The sequence below is a fragment of the Chrysoperla carnea genome, chromosome 1, assembly GCF_905475395.1.
Source record: "Chrysoperla carnea chromosome 1, inChrCarn1.1, whole genome shotgun sequence".
NCBI lineage: Eukaryota > Metazoa > Arthropoda > Insecta > Neuroptera > Chrysopidae > Chrysoperla > Chrysoperla carnea.
In genome coordinates this window covers 20,881,854-20,903,508 of record NC_058337.1, presented here as the reverse complement: position 1 = coordinate 20,903,508, position 21,655 = coordinate 20,881,854, and the positions used below count along the sequence as shown (strand labels likewise).

Sequence of the window (21,655 nt, the reverse complement as noted above, 5' to 3'; positions counted from 1 at the left end):
GGAAATTATTTATAAAACGGAAATAATACAAAGTTATTGTAATTATTTACTGTGGTATTTAAAAAAAAAAAAAAAATTGTTTTAAAATTAAAAGTAGGTATTACATGATTTAAGCATACCAAAGTAATACTACATACCACATACTAAAGTAATTTTAAAACCAAATATTATATTTTGAGTGTTTAGAAAAAAAGTGCAAGAAGTTTAACATACCGTTTGCACGCTTTAACTATCATAAGTTTCTATTGTGCACTTAATTAACGACATCGTGGCTCATTGAAGCAAAACATTGCAGTTTCCACAATTTTTCATAATAATAGGTGTGTTAGATTCGTTATACATGTTCTGATATTAGATTGAACTTCCGGGTTGCTTTAATAATCAATTTAGATTCTAAAAGGTATTCTAAGATATAGAATTACACTTTAAATTAAAAAGTTGATACTCAAAAAAAAAACATTTTTTATTGAAAACATTTGTTTGAAAATCATTAGCTTTTGGAAAAATGCGAATTAAAAATATATCATTATTGAATTTAATCGAAAGAAAATACGCTAGCTTAGAAGAATTTTTTAGACAAATGTTATCAAATTACAAATGTTATTTTCAAAATAATTTTAAAATCAAGGTCAAATGACCTTGAAACTGGAATTTCAGGTCAAATTCACAGACACAGAATGTCCTCTATTCTCTTGACAACTTTTGTCTAAAGCATTTTTCTGTAACTAGCGTGTTTTCTTTCGATTCAATGCAATAACGACATATTTTTCCGAAACGATTTACGAAAAAAATATTTTAAGTAAAATATTTTCCGGATAACTTGGTCCAATCTGATGCTAGAACATGATGGCTCACATCAAACTCTGAAACTTTTGTCTAAGTTATTTTGTGATTGATTAACTACAAAACGAGCTATTAGCCATAATACATTAAAATGGCGCACCCTATTTATATCACCGTAGTATTAAAATTTCTGCCAGATTGAAAACTAACTAGTAAAATAGTAAATTTGACTCCCAAAAAAGGGCCACAAACTATCATAGGCTAGGCCAGTGATCTGGCGTACCAATTTGTTGGTATACATACCATTTTTCAGGGTCCAAATGTCTCTAAAGATGGTATATCTTTAGCTGGTACATCATTGGGCGACTATCTGACATTGGGTTAGGTTTTTAATAACAGTATAAACTGCGAACTAAAAAAAAATTGGGCAAATATATCGTATCGAAATTGGTATCAGAATAAAGATAATTTAAATACGGTTCATAGAAAAAATTACTGAAAAATTTAATTAAAAATAGCCATGAACACTTTTCGATAAGTACTACTATGATAGGAGAGTTTAAAAATCAATAAAATTTATTAAAAATATGTCTCATCTTGTTATCAGATGGGTGAAGATCGACCCTATATTGTCTCTTCTACTATCAGCTCAAAATTGTACTCCAGTAAACGAGGATTAAACCTGTAAATTATTTCCTATAACTACTATCAACTTGAAAATTTGAAGGTAAGTAGATAAGTCCCAAAGAAACAAAAATTATATTATACCGAGTGTTGCTTTTGCTCAGGGGGTCGAAACCACCCTTCAAGGGGGTGGAAAAATATGTGTAGAAAATGTCATACAAGTATATTTCGAAAAGTCAATACTTTCCGAGCTATTGGCGAGTGAAATTCGGTGTATTTTAGGGCAAATAACAGAAAAATGTTACGTTTCTTGAACAAAGTATATTGTATACTTTTGTGAGTACTAAAAAACCTTAAAAATTAAAAAAGTTTCAAGTCATATGCTCGAAAATTAACGGGATTATAATGAAAAAAAAAAGGTGCTTTTTTTTTTTTTTTATGTTTTATTCAGCACAAAAACTGATTTACCACGGATAAAAATAAATGCTTGCCGACTTCCAACTTTAGTAATAGTTTATTTTAGTACTGACAATAGACTCAAAAAGTTCTAGCAGTATCGTATATAGGTATAGTTTTTAAAATTAAAAAGATTTCGAAAAAAAAATGTTCTTATCGTTAAATATTTCGAAAAATAATAAATTTGAGAGGGCAAAAATTTAGCTCTTTTGCTGCAGAATATTTTACCTTCAAAACTTAAAATAGTAATATTTTAAAAACTATTAATATTTAAAATAGTATTATTTTAAAAACTATTTATACGAAACTGTTAGAACTTTTTGTGTATGTTGTCAGTACCTAAATAAAATAAATTGGAAAGCGGCAAGCATTAATTTTAGTTCCCGTGGTAAATTTACCATGTGTTGAAATTACCATGTGAATAAAACATAAAAAATAAAGCACGAGAAATTTTCTTTTCATTATAATCCCGTTAATTTTCGTGAATACTTTTTTCATTTTTAAAGTTTTTGTAGTACTTAGAAAAGTATTCGATATATTTTCTCTAAAGAACGTCCAGTTTTTCAGTTAGTAATACTCCGAATATTAACTCGGAAAGTATTGACTTTTTTAAATGTACTTAAGTGGCACTTTTTGTTTAATTTTCATCACTCTAAATCGATTCCCATTGTCATTTTCAACATATATTTTCCTCCCCCTAAAAAGGGTGGATATCATCCCTTAGACAAAATCACCACTCAACACCATAAAACTTTTGATTAGGAGGAAGTACAAAGCTTAAGGTTGTTGTCTTGCTATGGGCATATCGACAGGAAATTCTAAATTTGTGTATACTTATTAGGAATATAATAATACATTAACAAAAAAAATTTGAAGTCGATTGACCGTCTCTAACTCGAGTTAAATGCAATTAAAGTTAGGATAATTAACATGGAGAGCATAGGAAAAGTTGCGTTTTGTTGTGTATATATATATATTTTGTTGTGTATATATATATATTGTGTATTATATATATATATATATATATATATATATAAGCGGTTTTATTAAACGAATTGACCTTCTGTGGTCGTGTATTGCAAATGTTAGTATGAAATTCTTTCTTTGTCTATAGTTTGTCGGAATAGTATAGTGACTTAACATACAGTCTAATAGCCAGGGATCGGCAGACTTACGGTATTATTAATATTCCCACAGCAAGGCAAAGCACAATTCTGAAGCATTGTTCGAGCTGAGGTATAGAAATGATGGATCATAAATTATTCGTGCAGAGGTCAAGTTGACTACCACCAGAAACTGTGTTACTATACATCTTTTTTGAAGCCTGCCATGGCGGGCAATATATGCCCGAAATCATATTTAAACATAAATAGTATACAATTTCCTTTTCAATAAAGTTCTTCTGAAATATAAAGTTGGATAAAAAGTTAAAAATCTTAAAAATCTTCTGAAATATAAAGTTGCATAAAATAATAAATCGAACTTCAAAGTATGAATTTATTAATCGGAATGATGATTTATACAAATTATGTTGTTATGGTAAATGCAGGATCACTGTGGCGTGTATCAAGCGGAAGTGATGGCTGTTTATGAGGTATGTGAATGTATAAGACTGAACACCCTTAGGTGCAGGGACATTTCAATCTTCACCGACAGCCAAGCAGCTCTTAAATCCTTCACTTCCGTCTATTTAACGTCAAAGGTAGCACAGGACTGTCGTAAGTCCTTAAATGAGTTGGCGGAACAAATTAATGTAAACAAAGTAAACTTGGTATGGGTACCGGGACACAGGAACATTCCAGGAAATTGCGAAGCCGACGAGCTTGCCAAAAATGGCACAATGCAGCCGGATACAACAAGCATCAATAAAAATCCAAAAAGGATATCTTAAAAAGAATCAATCTTAGATGGAGGGAGGAACGTACTTGTGGTACTACAAGGCAGATATGGTCTGAGTACAATCGCAGGCGTTCCGAAGATATTATATCACTTCCAAGGGCCTCTGTTCGCAAATTGGTTACGGCTATTACAGTACACTGGTTGGGCGGCAGGCACGCTGAACGCTTGGGCCTGGCAGTGAATCACGACTGCTGCAGGAGCTGTCACAGTGGTGAGGAGGAGAAGACAATGTCTCATTCTCTGTTACTGGCCAGCTATTGTCATGAGGAGATGGACTTACTTGAGCCAGCCTCGCTTTGACGACCTCTCCGACCTAAAGTCCGTCGACGTCAAAGCTCTCCTGCTGTTCTTAAACAGCTCCAAATGGTTCATGGAGTAATGGCCGGGGATGTGCCAACCCTTTTTCGATATCACAATGGACCCTATGGTCTAATCTCTACTGACCTCTATTGTAGTGTCCCACCCCAGAACAGCCACTCCAACCTAACCTAACCTATCCTAACCTATGATAAATGCAATGGCACAGCCTTCCTTGTACTATTAATTATTTGAATAATTAATAGCTAACGGAAAGATGTGCTCGTTACAATGGCAATTAACATTATTATTATGTTTAGTTACAAGTATTTAAAAAAAAATATATAAAATAAAACCTTTTATTGACTTACAAATTTTTTATACCTAATCAATTATTTTTACAAAAGAAAAATTTATAAAATATTTTATTTCCTATTTCTCCGTTGTTTAAAAATTCCTTATAATGTTCGAACTTTGGATCACTTAATGTTTCTTTTGAAAACATAGCATGTTTACAAAATGAACACCTACCTACAGTAATGTATAATGATAGATGATAATATAAAAAATCATTTAAACATAAAGTTATTAAGAATTATTATATTAAAAGCAAATAAAGAGACATGTGAAGAATTATAATTAACTATTTATATTATAATTATAAAAATAAACAAAATTAATATAAGGTATCACATCGAAATTTTTACTACTTTTTTACATGACTAAAATTAATTAGATATTTATATTATGTTCACTGTAGTTTAAAATAATTGCAAACTGAATTTTTGTTGACCCCCAACGATTCTTTTTTTAAATTATTTCGTTCAGATCCGCATCTAGATTATTCGCAGCCCCGAGTAAAGAAGTTGGCTTATGATTCGACGAACATAGAGTAGATTATTATTTGTTCACAAACTAATAATTATGTACAGTTTTGGAGTTATTAAAGATTTTATTCACTGAAATTGGCTCAATTGGTCACGAATTGTTCATAATTGGTAAGAAACTTTGATCAATTGGTCAAAGTTACTGGCCAATCCTGCCATTGCTATACTCATTTTAAAATTTCAAGGTCCAGTGAATTTCACCCAAAGTTGCGATATTTGAAGTCGGAAAAAGTCAGCTAGAAAATGAAAAGTTATTATTTATATGGTATAATTTTCTTTTTAATTACTTAAAATTTATTAATAAAAGTACAAATTCAGTGAGGGTAATTCAAATTTCTAAAACGGAAATTCAAATTTTAAAACGGACGTGACGCCATAGTATGTGGCTTGTCAGACTTGTAGGCATACTGTATGGTATTAATTACTTACATTTTGTATGGTATTACCATGGATATATACTATAATTACTACATACGTGGGTATTACACATGTAGTAAACAGTACATTGAACTGTCATCAACTGACAGGACATATATTAATACTTCATCAACAGAGCGCGACAAAAGGACTGCGTTTAATCATCTCTGTTTTAAATATTTTTTTACACTTAATTACAGCATTTTTAAACAATATTTATATTTGTTATAACGGTTTAAAATGAATTAAAAATATAAAAAAAGTACATGAATATTCCCTATTATGACCAAATAGCCTGACTTATGTAAAGTCCAAATATCGCAACTGGGGGTGCTAAAAAACACCACGTAAATAATAACTTTTTATTTTCTCTTTCTCCTAATAACTTTTTTCTCTTTTTATTTTCTTTTTATCTTTGGCAGTATAGCTGACCATATAGTCTTTATTACTGACCATTTTGTGACAATTGGGCTGACTTTTTCAGACCTCAAACAACGCAACTTGGAGTTCTAAAAAATTCCTTGAAATTTGAAACTGCTAATAGAAATGGCAGGATTGCTGACCAATTGTTTAATTATGACCAATCCGTGCCCAGTAGGACTTACCCGTGTATTTATTTAATGTTAATAAAAATTGATAGTTATGTCAAACATATAACAACTATCAAATGTGTTTGATCTAATTGTTTTACCAAGAAATATTTTTAAGCTAGGAAATGAAAATGAAGACAATTATAAGTTCATTCGAAAACTCATTAGCGCACACATACACAAAGCCGTATAATTAACCTCTTTTCAGGGTCATTGTTTAATTGGTAATCAAAGAACCCAAACATAACATTTAAAAAGTATCTCTAGGGAAAACTCTAAGTCCATCTGAGCGCTATACCTAATCTTCAGATTCTGCTGCCAAGTTTTATTACTTCCGGGAAATTTTTTTATGGACAACTTTAGTCTGGTTGACAAGTTCAAATTGGTGAAATATAGAAATAATGGTCGAAAAATGCGTGTGACCGCTTGAATTTGGAATGATGTCTAGAAAAATGTGCCAGAAACATTTTTCAGCTCATAAAAAATTGCAAAATTATAAAGATGAAAAAAAGGTATTTCGTTTTTCGCCAATATTTCATAAAATATTAATATTTAAGAAATTTAAAAAAAAAAAAAAAAAAAAAGATTATTAAAAATAAGGTAATATTCAATAAAAAAGTCCCAGTCCCGGAAGTCTATCTCCATTATTTATAATTTTAATTTAACGCTGAAAATAGATCTTTTTGCGTCATTTTTATATTATTGTTATATTGTCAAAAACGAGTATCTCACACTTAATATTTTTTTACGGTATTAGATATTAATTCAAGAATTTGAAAAAATTATAGTGTATTCTGAACACTCTAAGGAATTTATTATTGTTGGAAATTTATCTTAAAGTAAATTTTTCCTAGTTATTTTTCATTCAGAAAATTTTCAGGAATTTTCGTTTTCATTGTAAAAAAAATGTTTAATTAACTGGCGTAAAATTTTTTAGCTTCATGAAGTCTTTCTTATTTATATACTTAACAAAATAACGTCAAAAGAATTTAAAAATTTTTAACACTTTGTTTATACCTAATAATTTTTTAAAGTTAACAAAAAATTATGTGCTGAAAAATGATTCTGGCAAATTTTTGTAGGCTTCATTCCGAATCCAACGAGGTATCACACGTATTTTTACGATCATTATTTCTATATTTCAGCAATTTGAACTTGTTAACTTCGCAAAAAAAGTTCGCATACTCTTTTTTTTATATTACGTCTTAATTAAACACGTGTAGGTGTATCAAGGAGGTTTTACTTTAAAAAAAAATTTTAAAACAAGTGAAAAAAAAACAATTAATTGAGTTAATTGTTGAAATACCATGCATAGACAATGTTAATTACTCTATCAGAATATACATACATACATACATGTCATACATACATAACTGATATTCCCATAAAATACATACTATACAATTTACGCCTAGTTTGCGCCCTCACGGGTAAGCCGTGATGTTTACGAAAAAATGTTTCAAACAAAAGTTGTTTATTTTTTGATAAGGAACATTTTTTACATTTAAACTTTTGTTCTATCTCTAGAGTTTTAAAAGATGGGTCCTACGGACCCAAGACCCAATTCACCTATGTTGTTCATTTACGAACTCGACCTCTTTTTTATGAATACCTATACCAAAATTTTGTGCGTAGAATCAATATTTTTGAGCGTTACAAACTTGGGACTAAACTTAGTATACCTTGCATATTACATATATGCATGGTATAAAAATGATTTAGCTACAACTCTGATCTCTGACTACCAACACGTTTCTATTCAAGTATTGAAAGAATATTTTTACATTTTTATAAAGTCATCATAAATAACCACAATGGTTTTGATGTGACACAAGTTTTACCCAGCCGCCGGCATCATCTTGCAAGAATAATCCATAAAATAATTGAATCAAATCATTTTTTTTTACCTGCACTACCAGTTTTTTATAAGAAATAATTATTTGAAAAAATACGTATTTAAAAAATGTTAATAGAATGTGTGTTTTAATACAGAACGTTATTGGAATCAACAATCAGCAAGACTTGAAATTACACCGCCAGCAACAATGGATGCAGCCGTTATATTTCGTAATGCAACCAAGTTTTATGGATCGGGTGATAAGGCGAATATGGTTTTTCAAAATTTAAATATGACAGTGCTGCGCGGTACAATGTAAGTAATGTTTTCAGTAAAATTTACCGCAAATTCATCGGCAGAATGGCTAAGAGGAAATTTCATTATAAAAATTTTGCCACTTCATAAAATTAATTAATCACGAGCAAATAGTACACTAAATTAAAATTAATCAATCTCAAGCAAATAGTACACTAAATTAAAGGATAGTGAAAAATTTAGAATGAAATTTCTTACTAGACAGGTATACTATTACTAGCTCTTTATGATTGTTTTTTTGAGTACTGTAGACCCGTGGTAATCTGGTCCTTTCTAATCTAGTGCCCCTTTTAATCTTACTTGCCTAAACGCTAGTAAAGTAGAACGCCTTCAAGTTTTATTTTTATTTTTTGGTTTTGTTTTCTCTCTATTTCATAAGAATATCCAGGAAAACAGTAAAATTGCAACTCTGGATTATTACTGGGTGTGTTTTCACAATTAACAACATAACAACTTCGATTCGATAGTTTTTTAGTCATTTTATTGAATATTCAACCATTATTTAATTCCACTGAAAGACGTTTTAGCCCGATAGCTGGTATATATTTTTGGGTAGGTGCTTGAAGCATTCTGTAAATTCGTCAGATACCTCTCCCATAATATCCTAATACAAAAATGCAGACCTGGCTGCAGGATAACGATATTTTTAGAGCCCCTTTATTATCAAACATAGAAAATTTTTGGTTGCCAAAAATATCTTTGAGACAACTTGTATATTTTTAAGTAAACTTAAATATTGAAAAATTAAGAAAATTTTCAAGCCAGGCCATTTTCGAGGGATTTTAACCCTGCAAGATGCTTGCAAAACTACTTTTCTTATAATTTTCTTGATCACCTGGCAGCTAGAAAATCCCACCAAAATGGATTCTTTTAGAATATTTATTTTTAATACTAAATAATTATACCCTATAAAAATTTCAACTTGCCTCAAACATACTTTTGTTTTTATTTGCAAAGTACTTTTGCAAGCATCTTGCAGAGTTAAAATCCCTCCCAAATGGTTTGGCTTGTATATTTTTTTTATTTTACGATATTTAAGTTGCCTCAAAGATTTTTTTAGCAACAAAAAATTGTATATGTTTGATAATATAGGAGTTCTAAAGATACCGCTACCCTCCAGCAAAGCCTGCAATTTTGTATTAGGATACTATTGGAGAGGTATCTGACAAATTTTTAGAATGCTTCAAACACCCACTTTAAACACGAGAGGGCGCAAAGGTCATCCGTCAAAAACACTTTACTAGTGTCAATCTCAATTTTTTATAATTTTGAAAAAGACATACCTTGTAAATAGTTAAAAATAATATTTTCTAATAAATAGTCTCCGAAATATAATATTAAGTTAAATGAAAATTTGTATACTATTTAAAGGTGGAACCAAGATTATAATAATTTTTCCCGGATGGGATCGCTTTCGGAGTGTCTCCTTCTTCTTCCCTCTCGTAAAATCATTGGATCAGTCATTATAAAATTAAAGGCATTTAGAAACAGATATGAAGCTCATGTAAATGTCAAAGTTACAAAAAAATCGCGAGTGTCGTACGCCGGATATCATTTTTTTGTGCTTTCGAATTCTATATTACATATTAATCAATGAGTGCTTATGCCTTAATCCTCTTGTTTTTTCAAACTAAAAATTTCTGTTTTGCCCTCGTCTAGACCAAAATTTCCTGTTTTATCCTCCTTGGATCAAAATATAGGTACACCGATACTGGATACTGAGACAAATCCTATGACACTTCGAAATTAGTCCACTAATGTGGTTTCAACGCTGAAACAATATATAGATTTTATGCTAAAAACAGAACACTACCCCTCGCAATCAGTCACCCGTTATACAGCTTTTTTATTTTTTCTACTTGAAGGTAGTTGAACTTTTATAAAAGTAATTAAAAGCCTAATTCACATGCTGTTAAAATTTAAAGACAATTTACCACGCATAACATAAGATAATTGCGATTAAAAATGAAATTTTTAACACACGTGGCAAAGAAGAAGCATGTGAAAATGGCAATCTTTTTAATGTTTTCCAGTCAAGAAGAATTCCCGTTTTGACAAAAAACTAGTATTTAAAATAATATTACATTTCGCTAAAAATCTAATATTGCATTTTTAATATTTCAAGAATTTTTATTTCGAAAACTAAGCGCTTAGAGAAAAAATCACAAAAGTTCTTTTTTACTTAAAATTGATCAAAAAATACAAAAATATTTTTTATTTAGAAAAAATTCAAAATTTTGTACTATGCTCATCCCCCCACCCCTTGTTTATCGGTCCATTTTTCTCATTAACGATCTTGACCATTTAAATACCAAAACCCTTCTTGATAAAAAATTTTATTCAAATCGGGCTTAAATTGCGACCGCCAGAGAGTATATATAAATTTTACGATGGTCATTTTTGAAGAAATTTTTCCAAAATGCCACCATCAGAATAAAAGCAATAGCTTCATTTCCTTCGGCAATTCGCTAATAAAATTATGTATTATTTTTTATGGAGGAGTGCATGCATTCATCCTATTATATATGTGCATTTCTTACTTGTATTCATTGGTAGTAGTAATACTACAGTAAGCAGTAAAAAACTTGTTTGTAAGCTATAGTTCTTGTGTATAGCATGGCATGGGCATACGTATAGCATGGAATGGGTAATAAGCCAATAATTTTTTACTGCAATGTTAAGAATGAAGTACCTTAAATAAAAATAATGGGCTTCTGTAACTTATTGGAGCTATCTTTATATAAAATAAATATAAAAACATTTCCTTACTTGAAAAGTTGACCACTTTACAATTCATAATTTTTATTTTCATTTTTCAGATATGGTTTATTAGGTGCTAGTGGCTGTGGTAAAACAACACTGTTAAGTTGTTTAGTCGGAGTAAAAGAATTAAATTCCGGTGAATGTTGGGTATTAGGTGGCAGACCAGGATCACCAGGTAGTGGTGTACCCGGACCTAGAATTGGTTATATGCCACAAGATATATCCTTAATTAGTGAATTTACTGTAAGAAGTGCCGTTTTTTATTTTGGACGTATATATAACTTAAAAGAAGAAAAAATTGAGGAACGATTTACATTTCTATCAAAATTATTGGATTTACCTCCTGCCAACAGATTTATGAAAGATTGCAGTGGTGGACAACAGAGGCGTGTTTCATTTGCATGTGCATTAGTTCATGAACCAGAGTTATTGATTTTGGATGAACCTACAGTAGGATTAGATCCAGTCTTAAGAGATAATATCTGGAATCATTTAGTTGAATTAACAAAAACACAAAATACAGCCGTTATTATTACAACGCATTACATTGAAGAAACCAAACAAGCACATTCGGTATGTATAATTTTATACAGAATGTTACAAAATCATACCGAAATAATATATTCTTTACGAAATTCTAAGACGAAAAGTGATTTATCGTTTTTCGATCAGATGCACCGTTAGCGATTATGGTCTTATTAATTACAGTTTTTAATTCTAAGCATTTCCCAACTAATAAAGACAGCTTAAATTTATTTAATAAGCAATGTTATAGGAAATAAAGTTTACTATATTTTATCATCGGTTCATTTTTTCGGTAAGTTTAATATTTACATGGTTATGTTCAAAGTTCTAAGCGTAAACGTAAATATAAAAAATTTTGATAATAAATTAGTCCTAATATTATTTGAGAAATTCTTAAAATTAAAAACGATAATTAACGAAACGCTTATCGTTTACGAGGTGCGTCAAATAAGAAAAATGTCAAAGAATTTTCTTCTTGGAATTTCGTAAAAAATTCCGAGTTTCTATTTGGCCCTAATATAAATTTGGTATTAATAATAAAATCGATATTGAAATTTCAAGAGAAATGTCCATCCCATAATCCCTGTATCCTTTTTGTCTAGTTTTGCCATCACGTCTGTAAAGACGCATTGCCTAGATTATTCGTAACGAATACAGTGCGAAACAGTTCTCCCAATCGAGCGCTATAAACAGAGGCGAATTATCCGTAAAGCAAAGTAGGCACGTGCCCAGAAACGCGAGGTAGCAAAGGGATACGGGCTTGAAAAGTTAGCTATAATTATTATATGAGTACTAGTAAAAATTTGTAACATATGGCCGCTAGAGGGGCGGCTAACTAATTATATTGTTTAAACCAGACGCAAGCGTATTATTAAATAATACCTAGAGTACCAAGTGCAATAAATTGTAAATAATATGATGCTTTTAGATTGGTTTGATGCGTGGTGGAACTCTTATGGCTGAAGAATCTCCAGATAATTTAATGGAATTATTTGGTGTTGAATCATTAGAAGATGCATTTTTAATTTTAAGTCAACGGCAAACTAGAGGTGAACCAGTTCCAGAATTTCAAAATGAAGAATATCAAGCAAAGAAACGATTGCGTGATAGTCTATATTCTAGTTCAAATAGTGTTGCTGATACTAGAGTTAGTGGTAGTACATTTGTAAGTATATAAAACTTATTCGATAACTCCTCAAAGATTTGTACTTAAAAATAAACCATCATTAATAAAAGCACTCATTATATTTAAAAAAAAGTTTCACTAACAGACCGGAGCTCAGAAACTCTTATTTCCAGATTGAAAGTTGTCAACCACTTAAGGCAGGAGAAGGTGGACCAACCACATTTGTTCAGTCAATATACGTCGTTCCTGTTATTTTACATACTTCCTCCAGAGTTTGATCATTTTAAAGGGTTTTTGTCGCAAGTTTCATAAAATTTCGCGCTGAATGCAAAAAAACGCATCTCTGTAGCATGTACAAAAATGATTTTGGGGGTATTTATCCCATTTTTGGGGTGTTACAACGTGGATCTTAAAATTTTTTTAAATTTTCTGTTAGTTTGACTTCATTGGAAACTTACTATTCTAAACGGAGATAGTCTCTATAAACTAAGTTACACAATTTAATGACCAGAAGTTTCCAGAACTTTTCTCCGAAATTATAAGACTTATTACGTTCCCAATCAGTAGTTTCAGATTATTAGTTTATTATGCCCAATTTAATACCAACCTCATCTGATATTATTAAATAGGTAAAAAGAGAACAATATGATTTTGGGAAAACTTATTTCACCTCTTTCACTCAACCCTTAATACTATCGAATAGGGCTGGTACGAAATTAAACACTGTGAAGTATAAACCAATTACTCTGAAGTCACATACCAGTTTTAACCGGAATCGCAGTTCCAGAAAAAAGCTCTAAAAACTTCTGGACAATTAATGTAATTTTGACGGAAAGGGGGTTAAATCTTTTTTCCCTGACTCGATTACAATAACTTAGTATCTTTCTATTTTTTTGCAAAATGAGATTACGTGTTTATATCAAAATAAAGATGTGATAGGCCTTGTGTAGAGCTACAGAGCACTTTAATAAAATATAGTAGTTTTATCCGCAAAATTTGAGATATTTGGATTTTTTTTAAATGAAAAATGCTGTTAGGTTTAAACGGACCTAAGTTAGGATCAATCTAGTCAACTCTAGTGATTCAGTTGATTAAAGCGTAACCAATTTCGTACACAGTTAAAAATATCATTTATTAAAACCATATTATGAAGGAGAAAAAAATTATTCTCGAAATTGCAGTAATTTCTCGTTAAAAATAATTAACTTTTGAAAATTTTTCTTTCTAGGCATTAGTTTCAAACGAAAACATAACCGAAAATCGAACAAATAATCCACCAACAGCAAAGAAAAAAAAATACAAACAGTATTATAATTCAAAAAGATTAAAGGCGTTATTGATCAAAAATTTTGAACAAATTGGGCGAAATCATTCGTAAGTAATCATATGCAATGTAATAAAGTCCCTTTTTAGGATATTTTTATACCATGTAAATATGATATAATATATCAAGTTATACTAAATTCAGTCCCAAGTTTGTAACGCTTAAAACGAACAACGAACAAAATTTTGGTATAGTTGTTCAAGAAATCATCTAATTAGTCCGTTTTCGGTTAGCCGTACGTTTATCCGTCTATCCGCCTTTCTGTCAACACGATAACTCAAAAACGAAAAAATATATCAAGCTGTAATTTTTAAAACGGGCTCAAAGACGTAAAACGTGAGGTCGAGTTCGTAAATGAGCAACATAGGCCAATTGGGTCTTGGATCCGTAGGACACATCTTGTAAACCGTTAGAGATAAAACAAAAGTTTACTGTTTATTCGTGAGAACGCAAATTATATAGTATGTATTATATGGGAATATCAGTTATACGTGTGTGTGACACGTATGTATGTGTGGCTATCGAAGAATGACAATCTTTCTTTACTTACATGACGTAAAAAAACAAACGATTGCGTAATCAATACTGCCTATACATGGTATTTCAACATTTAACTTAGTCAATTGTTTGTTTTCACTTGTTAACACTTCTTTTAACACTTTGTCTATATAGAGTCAGTTAATAGAAATTCGCTACTGGTAATACACTGTTTTTTACCTTTTATAAAATGGTAATTTCTACAAAAAAAAAGGGACTAATTTATAACTAATTGCTTACTGTCTGACCTCTGTTAATTGAAAACAATAAACAAAATGTAATCGTTTTTTTATTTGCCACTTTTCACCGCTCTGACATATGAAAAAATGGCCTACAAAATAGCTGCTTATCGGATTTAGCGCTAAATCCTTCGGTTATCGTCATATCGTATATCTATTTCAGCTTGGCCTATTATTAAAATGTTTGCCACCCAAAAATGTTCCACACCCAAATTCCTAAAAATTCTGAGAAAATATTTACAATATTTATTCTCTCGATTATGCCAATTCACTTGCAACTTCCACTCTTGCCTGACATGTCAAAGGGTTGAGGTATGCAAGTATTTTAAGCGCAAGAGTTGTAATTTTCAATTTATTTGATTTTAGTGGGTTATTATGGACATTTCTATTTCCCATTATTGAAATGTTTGCATTTTTCTGGGGAGTTGGTACTGATCCTGAATCTTTACGTCTTGGAATTGTAAATGGTGAAAGCACATGGGACAACTGTTTAAATTATACAGCAAGTTATCCAACAGCAAAATACATTTCAGATGATCAAAGTTGTGAGTTAACGTTGCTTAGTTGCCGATTTTTACAATCCCTTAATACAACAATCGCTTCAAAGGTAAGCCATAATGTATAATTTTTATTTCTGCATGAAAAAAAATTCAAATAATGTGGAAGCGTTTGATTTATATTAGTATCAACATTTATTGTAACAATCAGGAAAAAGAGGCCCGGAAAATTTATAGGCCCGAGTATTGTTGTAATTACGTCGAGTTGGTTGGATTGAGTTTGTCGACTACTGAGGAGTTGGTTGGGTTCTGAAGTTTTTATCCCTTGCGTTAAAAAATGGGGCGCTGTTACAGAAATTTTTTTCGATCTATTTTTTCGGGTTTCTTTAATAGCTAATTTAGATCCTAAACGGTAAGAGATAGAATAACACTTTAATTTTGAAAATTGATTCTCTTTAAAAAAAATAACAATTTTTGTTTAAAACATTTTTTCAAAAAACGTTAGCTTTCGGAGGAAATACGACTTAAAAATAATGTCACTATTGCATTTAATCGAAAGAAAATATACGCTTAAAGTTATTGATAATTGTATTTTGTAGGTCAAAGTCATGGCCACGGGTGAATGTCCGCTAGTGTCTTAGAGAACTTTTGTCTAAAGCATTTGTCCGTTTAGTGTGTTTTCTTTCGATTAAATTCAATAATGACATATTTTTAAGTCGCATTCTCTCCGAGAGCAAATGTTTTTCGAAAAAATGTTTTGAACAAAAATTGTTAGTTTTCTATGAAGATCAACTTTCTAATTTAAAGTGTTACCCGAACAACTGGGTCCTATTTGATGTGAGAACATGATATCCACCACTGAACTCTGCAACTTTTGTGCAAGTTATTTTTTTATTGGTTTAACTACAAAACGTAATATTTAGGTGTATAAATTATAATGACTCACCCTGCAGTATACATGTATATATACTGTTAAATCAATGACATTTTCAAAATTTTCGATTTTCATTCCATCAGACAGACCAATTTTTTAATACTTAACACACGCGCTTTTTCGTTTTTAAAAACAAAATACCTTTCTCGAGTTCTTCGATTGTTCCCATACCTTTTGAGTGCTCTGTATAATAAATACTAATTTTCTTATTGTTTAGGTATTTTATGATGATATAGAAAGTGCGAGACATGATGTTGAAAGTGGGAAAAATGTTGGTTACATGTATTTTGCACCAAATTTCACGGAAGCGTCATTAGCTCGACAAAATGATGGTAGATTAGTCGAGGATTACGATTTAGATTTTAGTGAATTACAAATATGGCTTGATATGTCTAGTAAGTTAAAAAAATTATAAATATATAGGATGGGGGCAGCGAAGGATGCGATTTTGGGAACTATGTTAAAAGAAATCCCATCAATTTTTCAATATTATCGCATTCATTATCATCTAAAGCATTTAAAAAAATGGTGTACTGAAAAAAAATAATTGTGTTTCAAGCCAATTGTGAAATATTTTTAAATAAATTCAATTAATTTAATAATTATAATTTAACTCCTTACGAGTTTTAATTCCAATAAGGTGACGTTAATTTGGGCGTAGACGTTTTTGAAATGAGTCAGTTATTCTCTATATGCCGAAGAATGGCCAGTAAGATTTGAACTACTTCTTGTCAGGTCCACTCTTTTACTGTTTCAATATTGTTTCAATGAAACACTGTCACAGTGTAAGTCGTAAAGTCGTCGGAGCCGTTTCCGAGATTCCAGATATGTATATATAGAAGTATTGCTGATTTAAATATATAGGTTAAGACTCTCGCTTTCTTCTACTAACACTCAGTGTAAATAGAGTACACACCAGAGTACAAAAAGCACATACAAATCAAAAAGTACTTAAAATAGCTATTTTAGTCTAAAATACGAGATACAGCGCTTATATCTTTTATTTAGAATCAAAAACCCAAAGTAATTTTCTATTTAATTACTAAAAAATTTTTGGCTGAAATACGCCTTTTTTTTTTCTTGAAAACGGTGAAGTAAGGTAAAAAATACCAGGGATCAAAAAATGCTTAAAATAGTGATTTTTAGTCGAATCTGGATAAGCTTTATTTTTGGCTCTGGTAACTCAGGTTAATCAAAAAACTTTAGTACGCACGATTATGACTTTGCTAAATTTGTCACTATCTATTATGAGGACAAAAATTTTAGCTTCTTCGAAATATGTATTGTGTTTGGGTTGATGGGGTCAAACCAAACAAAAAATATGGTTTACTAAAAGTTAAGAGCTTTCAGGAAATCATTGCTACATAAAATCCGTAAAATAAATTTTTTCTTTTAATTGAAAAGGCAAGATACCCGGGTGCTTCTCACTCACATAAGGGTTAACTAAGTAAAGTACACTTTTTTAGTTGTTGTTATGGACCCGATAATTTAAACTTTATTTAAAACACACTGCAATTATACTATATATTTATTATCCTCAACTAGCTTATTTTCTAATTTCCTTAATACTTTTTAGATCGTCAGATAGGTGAAGTTTTAAAATGGAATTTGTATGGATATTATTACGACTTTATGCATGATTTATTAACTGAATGTAATGAAAATCCAAAATTAGCAAATATTCCAATAAATTTCGAGCCGCCAATTTATGGAAAAGCAAACGATGAATATTTAGTTTTTATGTTCCCAGCTGTGATAATTACGTAAGTTATACTTAAATGAAACTAAAGACGTAAACTTGTGATGAATCGTGATACATACTAAAAGTAATTCCCTAATGACTGCTCAATATGATTAATACTCCCATCATCTTAGGGTTTCACCTCAGAATTTAACGGAATAAGCTGAATTTTTGTACAAACAGTTTTTTGTGAATATCCACGTGTGATTCCGAAGTTGAGCACTTTCTTTTACGAAATGATCGGGTTATAAGCTGAGCTGCTGAGAATATAAAGCAAAACTTACGATGTGTCAATGCTAAGCTTTTTTCCAGATGGCAGCATGATTTAAACTGACCATGTGACATAATTTGACGCTCAAGCTCAGCGTCAAGCGCCAGTATAAAAATTCACCTCACATATGAAATAGATATATTATTATAAATATTTTTTATTTTTAGTTTAACATATTTTATGTCAACTTCTGTAACTTCAGCGACTATTGTGGTTGATCGATTAGAAGGTGTGTGGGATCGATCATTAGTTGCAGGAATATCACATGGTGAAATATTATTTACACACTTTGTTTCACAATTGGTATTAGTTATAATGCAAATAATTGAACTATTATTTATATCGATGGTGATATTTGATATGAAGTGTAATGGTCAATTTTGGCTTGCGTTGATACTAATTTTTACACAAGGATTTAATGGAATGTTAAATGGTAAGATTTAATGCATAATTTAAACTGATAAAGTTACTATTTGAGATCTAATTCTTCCAAACGAAGTAGGTTATCTTAGAGTGAACCATTTGTTGCTGTTTAAGAAAGTATAAGTGCTTTCACCTCAACAACTAGATAGTGGCAGAGAAGATGAGACGTCGTTTCTTCCTCATCCCCATTGTGATAGCTCCTCAAATAGTCGTGATTCACTATCAGAGTCAGGCGTTCAGCGTTCTTACCGCCTGGTTAATTGCCTGTAATAGCCGCAACAATTTTGGTTATATAGGCTCTTTAAAGCGATATAAGACCTTCGGAACGCCTACGATTATACTCAGACCATATCTATCTTGTAGTATTACAAGTGTTCTCGGATGAATATTAATGCTTGTGCCTGGAAGCCTTGTCTGTCAGCTTTACAATTCTCTGGAATTTCCCTCTCTTCATTTGTTCCACAAGATCATTTAAAGACGTCCGACAATCTTGTGCAGTACCTTTGATGTACAAAATACTATAAATAGTGCAGTATGTAACGAGGCACGAGCTATAGAAAACGTTTAAAATTGGTTGTACTATCTCCCATACTTTTTGAAAGGAACAAATGGATCGTTCGTCTGCTGGGCCTAAAAATTTGTGCGTGAAATCTATGTAGCTCGAGTCAAATTTCCCCAAGACACTTTTTCTAAATTAAAAAATTTTTGAAATATTGTACCCTTAATGAAAACTGTTATATTAGACTGTTTTTACTCTTAACCGATTTTGTTTATACGATTTTGGTATGATGCAAATGTGAGACATATCTAACAGTTTCTGTTAGGCTGGCTGAACCGTCCTATGTAACAGGTAACCATTGTTTCTACGCCGAGATATCAATTATTCGTATCTAATTTTTTCTATAGAAAACCACTTTGTCTTGGTCGGTTTCATTTTAGTTTAAACGTAATCTAACATTATAATAATAGAATATAAATGATAAGCACATAATATTATTTTGGTTTCAGGTTTCTTTGTATCAATTACTTGCACAACAATTACGTTGGCAAATCTGGTGACCACTGGTTCCTTTTTCATGATGATTTTAATGTGTGGTAAATAAAAAACTTGATTTTTAATGTCTTTTTTAAATAGAGGGAATAGTGTCCTTCCCTCTCATTCAGAATATCATATTTTCATTTCATGCCTACGTGTACCCATATAAAAAAGTCACTTTTGCCTTTCAATCGCGGTCCTGGACCCCGATATACAGGATATCACAAAAATACTTTTTTTGGTACGGGCTTAATTCATATATTTTCAGTATAATATTGGTATCAATTGACGGCGTCTTCAAAAATATAAGAGTGCGTTGTCAATTACGATTCTATAAGTATTATAGAAGTAATCGATAAAATCAATAATTGCACATACTGGGCAATTCGATAATAAAGAACGCAGTTGCGCATATGTCATTTCAGTCTGCCAATGACTGACAAATGTCAAGTGCCCGTCTTCAGTCCGACGAGAAACCGGCTGCACTACCTCGGTATGATTTTGCGAAACGAATAGACGCAGAATAATTTTACAAGGGGTTTTGGAACGCGCAATTATTTCAATAACGAAACAATAACTTTTATTGTTTACGGGTGTCTGGGTCACGGAGGCTCAATTGTGAAGGTAGAGGTAAGGAGGACCATCTCATATGGTCGTTTAACTTAGAAAGTGTCCACTGAAAAGCGTAAAATAATATTTCAGTTAGTATACAGAAAGCGCTAGTTTGGAGAAAGGTGTCGTCTGAACTTGTCTGAACTTAGCTAGTGTAACTAAACTGAAATTGGCCTATTGGATGTAACATATATAAAACTAACCGAACAGTTAGTTTTATATATGTTAGTTGATTTTTTGTTGAAAAACAAAAACAAAATTGAAACTGTAATGGTTATAACATTTCCAGTCTTCAAAAAGTTTGTAAAAAGTTGCAGTTTTGTTTTTTCAACACGAGTTTCTGTTTGTTCGTTTAGTGGAAAACCGTCTTTAGAAATTGTTCTCTATACAAACGTAATTTCCTTTGCACTTATCCAATCCAATCTGCAAATTTTTATTAATTGTTGGACCTCTCTTATCTAGTGAACTAATGCGTTAGCTAAAAGAATAATTGTTATTCTGAACACGCCAATTGTTTAGTTCATAATTATACAAAGATTTTCCAAATATATTTTTTATAGTAGGTAAATACACTTAACTAACTTATTATTTATTTATTTAGGTTTAATATGGCCATTGGAAGGTATGCCTAGTGGCTTAAGGTGGATATCGCTATGTTTACCGTTCACAGTACCAATAATATCATTACGTGATATATTAACTCGTGGATGGTCATTGAAATATTTTGAAGTTGTACTTGGATTTATTGTATCAAGTATATGGACAATTGTGTATGTAGTTGTGTCATTGTTTATATTGAAACGAAAAGGTTGAAAAAAATTTTTTTTTTAATTTATTAGCAAAGAAAAGTTTTTTTTTTATTAAAACTTTCCAAAGAGACTATAATAATTGTTTAATTAAAACTTTTAGACTTTTAATTATTTTGTAAATAGTGTACTTTAAAAAATAAAAAACATACCAAAACTTTGTGCTTTTTTATTTCGAACTTTTTTCAGCATAAGAACTATATATAAGAAATACATATTTTTTATTATTGCGTATTTTTTTATTTTATATTAAGAAATGAAGAATTAAACTCACAGAAAAAGTGCATGCACTTTATTTTAGCCAAACATACCATTTTAAAATTAACTTTCTTTCGTTCTGACAAAATAATAATTTAAATTATAAATGTTACGCAATAATTGCAGTTACCTCACACTGATGATGTACCAGATAAGCAAAAATGTAGGTTTGTAGATACGGATCATCAGTGTCAAGGCCCGCAGCTGCGAATAAGGTAACGGACCTTTGCTTAAACTACTCCAATACCGAAATAAGATAACAAATTTAATTGAATTTAATTAATTATTTATGTATGGAGACTGCATTCTATACATCGAGTATAATTTTTATTGATTTATGTGTTTGCCCACAATTTAAAATAATTAATTTTTTTAATTATGGTAAAATTCTAAATTTACTTTTTGATTCTAACAAAAAATTTTCATGGTATTTGTACAAGATCCGATTCGGTACTCCA

At 30.8% G+C, this 21,655-nt stretch overlaps 1 protein-coding gene across 1 annotated transcript in view; it reads left to right on the top strand.

The window, feature by feature from the left end:
- Positions 1 to 20,984, top strand: part of LOC123305397 (ABC transporter G family member 20-like) — a 46,706-nt gene extending 25,722 nt beyond the window's left edge. Inside the window, exons 2-11 of the mRNA XM_044887101.1 lie at positions 7,946 to 8,105; positions 10,925 to 11,441; positions 12,322 to 12,558; positions 13,748 to 13,893; positions 14,986 to 15,226; positions 16,268 to 16,445; positions 17,627 to 17,813; positions 18,230 to 18,495; positions 19,494 to 19,580; positions 20,735 to 20,984. Of these exons, the coding sequence (XP_044743036.1) occupies positions 7,999 to 8,105; positions 10,925 to 11,441; positions 12,322 to 12,558; positions 13,748 to 13,893; positions 14,986 to 15,226; positions 16,268 to 16,445; positions 17,627 to 17,813; positions 18,230 to 18,495; positions 19,494 to 19,580; positions 20,735 to 20,946 (2,178 nt within the window). The 5' untranslated portion in view covers positions 7,946 to 7,998 and the 3' untranslated portion in view covers positions 20,947 to 20,984. The remainder of the gene's footprint in view (positions 1 to 7,945; positions 8,106 to 10,924; positions 11,442 to 12,321; positions 12,559 to 13,747; positions 13,894 to 14,985; positions 15,227 to 16,267; positions 16,446 to 17,626; positions 17,814 to 18,229; positions 18,496 to 19,493; positions 19,581 to 20,734) is intronic.
- The last annotated feature ends 671 nt before the right edge of the window (positions 20,985 to 21,655 follow it).